Here is a 10,876-nt window from a genome sequence, read left to right as displayed (position 1 = left end):
TCTTCGGCTGCAAAAGATCTAATGGCCCAGGGTGGTATCATTTGTACTCCAACTGTCTGAGCACTGGTAAATCTGAACTTTCTTTGACAGTCTTATTTTTTTTCATTTATCTTTAAACTGCTACACGGTTATATATTTGGGGGGGATTGGGAAGTATAAAATTACATCTCCTTGGGCTGTCAAAGTCTGCACCCGAGGGGAATCCAGTATTAAGAAAAAGCAAATTACACCGCTATGATAGCTTTCCCTTCTCAGCAACCCAAGTAACCCGGCAATGAGCTGGGGAAAAAACGCAGGATGGAACATTCTTGTGTATTCAGATGAAATATTTATTCTCTGTACAACTCCTACTGACTATGAAAATCCCCTCAAAAGAGAAAAATAAAACAATTTAACGGCACGATTCCGTAGCGCTCACGGGGAACTCGTCCGCAACGGTCATAGTGGTTTGCTCAGGCCACAGGGCTGCCCATCAGCCTTTCCTGCCGAAGCGCCATCAGCCTCTGGAACCACTTCTCTTCTGCTTCTGCCTTCTCAATGAACAGCTGAGAGACGAAGGGGAGAAGAACAAAAGCAGGCACACCTTACGTTTGTTATAACGGGTGGAAGGACGTACAGGCAATGTCAGCGCTAAGAAAAGAAGCCCAGCTGCATACAGGTGTTACAATACTGACATAAATACCGAAGTCAAGCTTGAGACTTCAATATTTTGAAAGCCAACACGGTCTAACTTCAGTCTCCCCCTAAAACAGTTGGTCTTGCACTGTTGTTAGCCATATCCATTATTCAACTTCCTAATTATTAACTTCCTAATTCTTAAAAAAAAAAATGGTTAAAATGCAAGTTGAGATACAAAACAAAGATGCTTGACTTGTATCCATTCGGCTTTTAGCCAAAGGAAGCTCCTCATTTGTAATTCTTCTCTGTTGGATTATGCAAGGAAAGTAACATGTTTTGAGCCAGGGAGCGGCCCACTGCTGAGTACTCTTCAGAGCACAGACTATTTGATGAGCAGCACGGCACGGCTGTTGTTAGGGCACCTGAACCTGTCCGCATTCAATGGGCCGCGTTGTTCTAAAAGATAAAGATCAACACACTTACATTTGGATGTGCTAAAGAATTATCATCCTGGTATTTGATGGCAGTAGGAATATTGGCAGGTGCTGTTTCTTTTTCAGGGGCAGATGCTTCGACAGATCCCCCTCCTACAGTTACAGGTTCGCATTTGAGTTCGGGAGGCTCTATTGACTAAACAGAAAGAAACACGCTGAGTATTTCATCCTCGGACTCCCAGGCACGACAGTATCTTAGCCGAGCATTCAGCCTGCTTTGAATTGCAGCACATGCCCACAGAAAGACCCTCCTGCAAATGCTTCTCAGCATGCACAGAGTGGGCATGGCCTCACCGACAGCCTCGGCACACAAAGTGGAAGAAGGTGCTGCCAAAGGCACCGGGAGAGCTTTGGTTGTAGGGATCGCTTTCTGAAGAAGCGGTGTGAACTTCTCAGCTACTTCTGAAAAGACAGTGCGTGCTCTCAGGGAAACACACAGTGGTGATCCAAAACGCTTTGTTGTCACGTGGAAGAACTGAAGCAGCCCTTTGCTTGCACGCTTCCAAAAGCAGTGAGTTTGCAGAAGACTTGGCAGCCAAAATGCAGATAAAGTTCTGAAACGTGGACGTCTCGCATTAGGTTTTTGGAAGGCTGTCTGAAAACAATGCCCTTTTGTTTCAGGGAGTAAATATGGCCCTGAACTCTGGCTTCAGCTAAGCAGAATTAAAAATATTAATCTCTACCTTTAACTACAATGCAAACGACTGATTACATTTGCACTTTAATTCTTCCGCTTTTCCTTAAAAAAAATCTTCCTGACTGTATAAGATTTTCAAAGACCTTTTAAAAATCAGAGTTGCACAGCATAGTTACACTATCCAAACAGTTGCACTTCACGGGCATTGTTGCATGCTTAAATGTATCCTTCCTTCACCCACACAGCAACATAGGAGAGTCCTCCTCCAAACGCTGAATCCAGCCAGGGCATTCAGGAATGTCTGCTCTGATGCTCCTTCATCAATGGAAACTGTATTCACGGCGTAGCTCCCACCTGACTTGGAAAGGATTAGGCACCAAGAAAGGACATTGCAAACCTACCTTTTTGACTTCTTTACTTGATCTGAATGTCTGTGGAACAAAGGAGTCACTTTCAATAGCTTCAATTTCTTTCACTCGTTTCACTTGTTCTACCAGGGTGGCTTGGTCTACAAAAAGAAGGTGTAGTGTCAGTATACATTACTGTAAGCCTGCAATAAATGCTGTGCCTAAGCAGTGCACTCAATGTATTTTACCACAGTGTATATCTGAAAAAAAAAAAAAAGCTTGCAACGCAGCCTACAAGATTCTGATACAAAGAAGACACAAAACCTTTCTCCTTTAGTAAGAATAACAACAGTGAGTTGGCATCGCTGTTCAGTGCATGATGTTATTCAAGATGTCAACGTAAGAATTTCCAGAGAAGTCCTTGCAGGAGAACTGCTGGATTACAGCATCAGAATCTCCTGCAGGTGAGGATTTGTGGCCAGAGCTGATACCTCGGGGGAGCCCAATGTGCATTAAGTAGCACAACTGCTTCTGCTGCTATTGAGGAGAGTGTGGCTTCAGCTGTGGATGCCCACAGCGATGTGCCATGCCTTGTGTTCTCACTGCAAGCTAAGAGACCAGTTCTGTACTGCCTGCTCATTACAACGCATCTGACCAAAAAGAGTATTTACTTCAGTGCTGGTTTCATTTTCTGCTTCTTCAGATTCCCAGCTCGGTTAATCTCATACCTACCTTTATGTCTGACTGTAGTGACAACTGAATCTTCACTCCTTCTTCTCAATGCACGCTTTTATTTCAGTTTGTGTTTAAAAGCTCTGTTAGAATTCCTCAGCAGCAGGCCATTTTAAAAAAGGTTTCTAAAGATCCCGTAGAAAGTATAAAAACAAACAGGCCAATGCCTTGCTAGAGAGAGAGGAAATCCTCCTCCAGCAGGGTGCACCAGCTCGGGGGCACTTGGTAGTCCCAGCGTTGGAACTGGGGGTCAGTGGTGGAGATAGCAGCATGGATTTGGGATCTGCTGCTCTCGGCCTGTCACTGCATCCCACCCAGGTCTTACAAGGACCGGTGGGAATGACAAATTATTAAGGGCAAAAATCAGTAAATGTTGAGAATTACATCAGTGACATTAACTTGGGAAAATGGACTGGAGGAAGCATTACCCATTAGCGCACGGTATTTTTGACAAACACATTATTGGTAGATAAAATGACTTCCATGTGTTGTTTGTCAGATGTCAGTAGAAAGGATACGTATTTCATAGTAAAATCAAGAATAATGGAGTCAGAAAGCTGAGAGGCTACAGACAAAAAAGAAATCAATACTACCTCATTGCCCAGCAAGTCTTTTTACTGTGCTACTGTGAGCAAAACAAGCTAACTACCGCGCTCGGGATCGTTGGGGCCCTTCCTTACAGATAGGCCATCCCAGCAGCTGCAGAATGACGACGCATCTGCCAGAAAAGTTGCAATTGGTGTTGTTCTTTTGTTCACCAGTTGACAGAATGAAGACCCCACCAGAAAGCAGAGCAAACACCACCGCTGCAGAGAATGATTCCCATCCCCTGCCTTTACCCGCGGCTCCACTCAAAGTGGCAGCACCCCCAAACCAGGCTCCACGCTGAGCTGCTGGGCCACAGAGAGGTTGTGTGCCTAATTTGTGTTCCTCCCATCTAACTGTAAGTACGAGCCCTTACATCTCACTGCTTTAATATATTATAACCACATCATCTACCTTTCGTAGTATTTTGAAACAAGCTTGCACAGGAACGTCTCCCTTCAGAATAACAGAAATAGCAGGGGTAAAATCAAACAGACAACAAATGGGGAATCCAGAAACAGGTGACAAGAGAACACCTGGATTCTGCACTGCACCCCGCACGCACATTCACCTCCTCCCCCCCAGTATTTCCCACACTGCTTGAACTCTGCAGCCCCCTCAGGAATTTGCAAACATCCAGGGAAGAGCCGAGGTGGGCTCGTGCAGGGGCAGGCAGCAGTGCTGGGCCGGTGTGGGGGCAGACAGTGGGGCAGGCAGTGGGGCAGGCAGTGGGGCAGTCCCTGCAGCCCGGTGCAGGGCACGCTGCATTTGTCACCGTGGCCCACGTCGCAGGCGCGCAGCTCTCTTTTCTCAGCACACAAAAGCAAGATATGTAATTCGATGCTCAATTTACCCTTGTCTCGCAGGAGATTTTTCCCTGCTAATTGATAGAAATTAAGCCATTAATCAAGCCACTAGCCATCATTCAAACCAGGGAAGATGAATACAAACTTTCATCATAACCACCTTCCCCATTTTAGTGTTCATTAGCATTAATTTTTAATGCAATTATGCTATTCTTTTACGCTGAGCTCATAAATTACTGCTCTTTTGTTGCTCGCTGGCCTTGTAAAATCCAAGGTAATGCTTTGTGCTCTGATCTTAAAGGCAATTACTGGGTTCTTCTATCTTTTATGTATCTGTATCCCAAATAACCCCTGTATTGTATGTACAAACTAACGAGTGGATATATTACGCGTACGTTTAATATGTAACAATTTGTCTATATTGAACTTATCCGAGTCTCTCGAACGCATTCAGACAAATAAAACTATTTCCACACCCACCGCTCCCCGCCGCAGGCACAGAGGGAGCAGAGCCGGGCCCTGCCCAGCAGAACGCACGGCACAAGCCGTGCTCTGAGCTCTGTGCTGGAGCAGCTCCCAGCGCTGCGCGGTGCCGCCGCCTGCTGCAGCGACCGCCACGCTCGGATCCCAGTGCATGTATTGATCCTCAGCATCACGTCAGGGGAAGCGCACGGGAGCGAGGACCGCCCCTGGTTCCCCTCAAACGCCGAATACAAAGTAAGTGGCTGTCACTCACAGACAAAGGCACCAACCGCTGTGACCCTTCAGGGCCTGGTGAGCCCCAGAGCGGACGGGCAGAAGCTCCTGACAACGCTCTAAGAGGAGGTTTGGATAGCGACAGTGAAATGAAGTACAGATCTGCACGCTGAGTAATGAGAAGTGATAGTTACTGGTTCCTGCTAAGGAGAGGCTGCCCGAGATGAAGCAACGCTGACTGAAGCAGAGATCCTGCAGAAAACTTGCCATTATTTACCTAAAGGTCACGGTGCTTAATTCCGTGGTTCCCCTTCAATTTCTGCAAAAATGGAAAAACCGACTTTCTTCCAACTGCTACTGGAGAAAACAATTCTAATACGCATCTCCTCTGGGGAGCAGGCGTAGTGAAGTCACCTTCCCCACGTCCCAGCGCAGAGCCCTGCGTGCCCCTCTCCTGCTGGCAAGAGGCCTCGGTGCCAGTGAAGGCAGGAAGGCTCCTGCCCAGCTTTCTGTTTCAGTTGGCACGGATGCTTTAAGCCACGTGAACACCAAGCCTAAGCGGCCAACAGCACTGCTCAACCCCTTCTGCCATTCCCTTCTCCCTCAGTACAAGCCCAGAGGCAGGGTGTGCTGAGGGGGGAGCCGGGGACCCCCAGCCCCCACTGCTGCTCCATCCCACCCCACACCGTCTGCCTGTGTCCCACGGGCCCTCCTCCATCCAATTCTCCCTTCTTCCTCTCACAGCTGTTTGGCTCACCGTGTTTTTCCACGGCTCCCTCACACTTCAGAAAATAGCGTTCACTTCATCTTCGCCCCCGTAAAATTTATTTTCCCCGCACATTAAATATATTTTTGTTTAAAACGAAAAAGAAAGCGACGATTTGGAGACAAACACGAAGTTGTATTTCATTCCTGGAAGGAGCCTGCTCGTGATGTGGTTTCACTGTCAAAATGCAGAGCTGGGAATTTTGCCACGTGAAATTATAGGAGCGCAGCCCAGGAATGGGGTAATGCCTTAATGCTTCAACACGAGGGAAAGAAAACATAACTCAATTAATACATACGCTTTGGGGATTTTTCTGACACTCCATATACTTGGGAAAACTGCCACCTACCCTGACCTTTCTGTTATAATTATGTACATCATCTTAAATATCATTAAGTTAGTCTGTATTTCACTCATCTTACATGTTTACCGAGTGTCTGGATTTTTTTCTTTGATTTTAATCACCTATTTCCAGGGAAGAAAAATACTTAAAATGAGTGGCACAGCTTTCGTGCAATAACATCAGAGGAGAGTAATGTAGACTAAAAAATATTCACCAGCAAACACTTTGCTTCTCGGTGCTTTGATCCAACCAACAAGGCAGCGCACGTCCTGCCCATTACAACGCGTCCTGCCCATTACAAAGATGCATTAAATGCAATGGAATGGCTCTCTCCCAAAATCTGCTCCACCTTTACAAGGCTGCCTACCTCTCACTTAGATTCACTTTCAAATCTTACAACTGGACAAACTAGTACACTATTGCATCATTTTCCACCTGGTAAACTGAAGTGGATTCCCCTGGAAGTGCTGCGTGGGTCTGAGACCATCAGCTGGCATCGCAGATGCCCTGGCTACAGCGTGAGTTTCACTACTGCAGGCAGGGAAGGGAAGGGCTCATACCTACAAATGGAGTTCATGAAACCACTCTAAGTGCCACAGCCACCTGAGGAGAGACCTTCGGGGTGCACAGGCTTTGCAGCCATCTCAGTATTCCCCAGCGTGCAGGAGCTGTGCTGGTCCCGTGGTGCCCCAGCTCTGGGCTGCCCCAGAGGGATGCTGTGCCTCGGCACACAGCCAGCAGCACGGGGCCCATTGCAGCGGTGACCGTGTAAGAGCTGGTGACCGAATTGATCGCTCGCTGACAGCGCTCGGCTCAGCGCTGCAAATGCATCAACTGGGTAATGAGGAGCTATTAAGTCTATTGATTCCCTGATTTCAATTGATAGCGAACAGGCCAAAGCTACACATCAATATTTGCGTAACTAATACCCAAGAGCTAACAATTTTGACAAATGAAAACCTCAACAGAGCAAACAGCGAAAATGAACGGAAATTTAAAGACCAAACCTCAGAATTTAAGTGAAATATATTTAAGGGATAAATAATTACACTTTATGTTTCTGGAGAAGTCTGTGGGGTTTTGTGGTGTTGTTTTTGGAGGGGGGAAAGTTGTGTTTGCGTGGTTTTTGGTTTTGTTTTTCTCTTAAATGGAGAAAATAAGTAAATAGGAATGAGAAGGTCGTGAAGCCCCCTGTGAAGGGGCTGCAATCAGAGTGGGTATGAGCAGCCCCGGAGCTGCTCTCCTTTCCGTCTTCCAGCCCTTGTTTATCTTCCCCTCCAGAAGCAGCTTTTCGATAGGTAGCTATAAATTTGTTGGAAATGATTGAAGTCAGATAACTAATTATGTGATTGCTTTACAATCCCATTACCTTAACTGATGCTTGTCTCAGACTTATCCTTTAGCACAAATAAACGCCATAAAGACGACGGGAAAATACGCAACGTTAATGAAACACAGAAGCAATTTTTACTTTTTGTCTGTGTTCAACTTCGAAGACTATTTCCAGACTCCTAATTTGTAAAAGGATTCATAAATGGCCCCGTGAAAGAGAGAGCACGACTTCGTCTGTGTTTCCACCTTCAGAATGGAAGTAGCTCAAAGCCAAATCTTTACTGGTTTTCTACAGGCCCAACCCTCACCCAGCCACCCCTTCCAGGGCAGCCATGGAACAGAACTGTGGTGGCAATTCTAATGTAGATATATACCTCTGAAGGGATTGGAAATAGGTATTTTTAATGCAGTGCTGATGGTACATCCGTAATACGGAGTGGAGCGTTTCTCTTTCGGGGGATAGGAGGGAAGGGAAACAACTTTGTCAGCTGGGGTTTCAGCTTTGAATCCCCACCATCTACTCATGGAGCTCTTCACCTTCACAGATGTGTAAATAAAACGCCAGTTATACCGGCTGTATTTACTGAAATGCCTCAAATTCCAGCTGCAAAGTAATTTTTAACATTTAGGCACATCTTGCTGATGTCCTAACCCCTCATGGACCCCACACCTTCATGGGCTTCAAGCCAGAAGAAAATCCACCTGATTTTTTTCCCTCCATAAATGCCTATGAAAGCAGACAAATGCTGCTTTGCGTTTTAATACAGAAGCAAACCAAGACACTTCCACAGATGATATAAGGGAAGCTGTTGGTTTTAATCCATTTTCCTTCAAATAAAGGCGCACTGCAATTTCTCTGCAGCCACCACACAGAGGCTTTGCGCAGTGCTCTGCTCCGCCGCTTTCCAGCTAATGCACGCAAGAAAGCCAAAGCTTGGACTGTTCATATGCAAAGTCAAGGATTAAAACAAAACACTGCTCCTTCCAGATGAAGCATGTATGTCCATAAGGCTGTAGAAGAGCAAAGCACAGCTGATGCTTGTGCTGGGTGGTCCTGGGCAACCTGAGTGGGTGGGGGCGGACCTGGGGGGCTGTGAGGGCCCTGCTGACCCAACTGTGCTGTGGTTCTACGAGGAGTCTGTGATTTATGGTAAAAAACCATGTTTTCATGCTACGTTCTCTGCTATTTCTGGAATCACCACTAATAACCTTCTACCATCCAGAGAACTATCTGCAAGTTATGCCTTACTGCTGGTCAGAGCAATTCCTACTGATTTAAACACATTTAACTAAGGGTCATATTTTTTTACAACAAAGCTTTCCTCAAAACCGCAGACCTGCAGAGCGCAGGCTGCCACTAAGAGCACCGAGGCAGTCCCTCACAGGCAGGGCCATGCCATGCCAACGCAGCACTATGTTCTGCTCCCGAAGCCTCCCCTCTGGCTCACCCCGTTACCCAAGCACAGCAGCAGGTGGCTAACAGCACTGCACGCCGTTAGCACGCACAGCCGTGCGGCCAGGCAGCCTGCCACCACTGCTACCGCTGCTCATCAGCAAATCTGGAAACGTGCAATGTTTTGGATCAGTTTTCTCCTCCTCCTTCCCCCCGTGGCTCCAGCTCAGCCTTCGCAGGAATTGTCTGAAATATTCTCAGAATAACCTTTGTAAAAAAAAAAATCAAACATTTTTTCTGCCTAACACCGCCATCCTGTTCTTTCTAAACTTCGTGTTTCGTGTCTTTGCACCCAACGCGTTGCTTTTTAGGACAGAAGGACAACTGACCTACGGCTGCATGCCTGCCCCCAGCAGTACTGCCCTGAACACAGCCCTGCTACCAACACGTGACTCTGTATTTATCATTAGCACTCATCTTCGTTCACAACACTGTCCCGTGCATTGACAACACTGAACAGCCAAAAATCACCTTCCTGTTTTTGTGTCCTTACCATGTTCCCACCGCTCTTCCCTTCCCTCTAAAAATTAAGAAACGCGTTTAGAAGTGGTTATTAATGACCGAAGCTTTAATAACCCCCTGGTTATTATGTAATAGCTGTTACCTACAGGGCTGCACAGAGCCCCATCAGCGGTCAGCTCTGCCGAGCCCGCGTTCATGCAGCAACGTTATCCTTCATACGCTCTATTCACATTTGGATATTCTTCCTAATACGCTGTACTGAATTTCTGCAAGCTCGCTTCCCAGAATCACGCCCCGCAGCGTTCTGCAGTTGTGCCACCCGAGGAAGCTCAGTGCTTCCAGGACCCCACGTGCCGTGGCTGAGCCCCGCAGGGCAGGCTCCCAGCTGCAGGCAGGAGCACGTTTCTCCCCTGGTCTCTGCACTGAGTGACACGGGGACTCGGCCTGAGTTCAGCCCACTGCCGTAACGATGAACTTCAGTAAAATTTACTGGACATCAGCTATGACCTAAGGCAGTAACTAATGAACTTAAGGCCATCTTAATATATTTCTGTATCAGCCAGTAAAGCACTTTAACTTATTACAGCGCGACGGCCTGACCTCATGCAATCAAATCTTTTGTGGCGGATTCAGACGGCGTTTGTAATAGCATTTACACCGAGGCTGTCGCCGAAAGGAGCGTGGGGTGAAGCAGAGTGCTCCACGCCTGGCCTCGTCACAGGGAAAATTTGCTTTCTCACACCGGGTTCAACCTGCAATATAGGTGATGCCACGGTCACACAAACATTTCAGCATCATCTGTGAATTAAGCACGGAAGATCTGTTTCATTTGCGTTTGAAGACAATTCCCCCCGAGCACGGAGGGCTCTAACGCCTCTCGTGTTTGCATTCCCTCGTTCCTCCACCCACGTGGGCTTCATTTCCAAGCCCATTCAAAATGATGTTTTCCAAGCGTGTGCCACATGACTTGTTCATATAAATGGAGCAAATTAAACTGTCTCCACATATATCCTATCACATTTGTAGCCCCGATTCCTCTCCTTAACACGTGGCCGAGACACCGTATTATCTGCCTGCGGAGGTTGACCTCAGGATATTAGATTCTGCCACACAGCTCTCTTGTACTAAACCGAGGGGAAACACTTAATCACCCCTGCCTTTTCAGGAAAAAATCAACTTTAAATTTGCCATGATGAAAAATCAATAAACCAGTAATTGCTTGGCTTATCATTGCGCGGAGGAACAAATTGGGAAGCGAAGCTTAGCGTCCACACAGATTTCAGTGAAACACAGAGTTTCAGGATCACTAAGCCAGAAAAGGGAAAGGTCTCCGAGTGATAATTAAATCTACTCATGCTGATTTTCTGCCAAATTTATTTCCCCAGAGTATATAAAAATGTTTCCCTGCTTACTAGCTAGGCATAACTAATCAATTCAACGCTGGGCCAGCACGCACGAGAAGCACACAATGCAAATTGGGGACGGAGGGCGTGGGGACAGCACCGGCAGCACAGCCACAGATTTATGGACTGACTCCAAAAGAACAAACCCCATTCAGCTGCACGGTATCAAACCTGGGCTCGTCCTCAGCACCTCGCAGGGCCT

At 46.9% G+C, this 10,876-nt stretch overlaps 1 protein-coding gene across 4 annotated transcripts in view; it reads right to left on the bottom strand.

Annotated features, from left to right (window-relative positions):
* RSRC1 (arginine and serine rich coiled-coil 1) overlaps nucleotides 309-10,876 on the bottom strand; it is a 112,859-nt gene continuing 102,291 nt past the window's right edge. For all 4 annotated transcript variants that reach the window (XM_021393572.1, XM_021393569.1, XM_021393571.1 and 1 more), the window contains 3 exons: nucleotides 2,151-2,257; nucleotides 1,102-1,248; nucleotides 309-545 (listed from right to left, as the gene is read on the bottom strand). In XM_021393572.1, coding sequence (XP_021249247.1) covers nucleotides 453-545; nucleotides 1,102-1,248; nucleotides 2,151-2,257 — 347 coding nt within the window. In that variant the 3' untranslated portion in view covers nucleotides 309-452. The remainder of the gene's footprint in view (nucleotides 546-1,101; nucleotides 1,249-2,150; nucleotides 2,258-10,876) is intronic.

Source organism: Numida meleagris, chromosome 4, assembly GCF_002078875.1.
Source record: "Numida meleagris isolate 19003 breed g44 Domestic line chromosome 4, NumMel1.0, whole genome shotgun sequence".
Lineage (NCBI taxonomy): Eukaryota > Metazoa > Chordata > Aves > Galliformes > Numididae > Numida > Numida meleagris.
The sequence above is the reverse complement of the archived record's forward strand: the minus strand, read 5'-3'. Positions and strand labels throughout refer to the sequence as shown.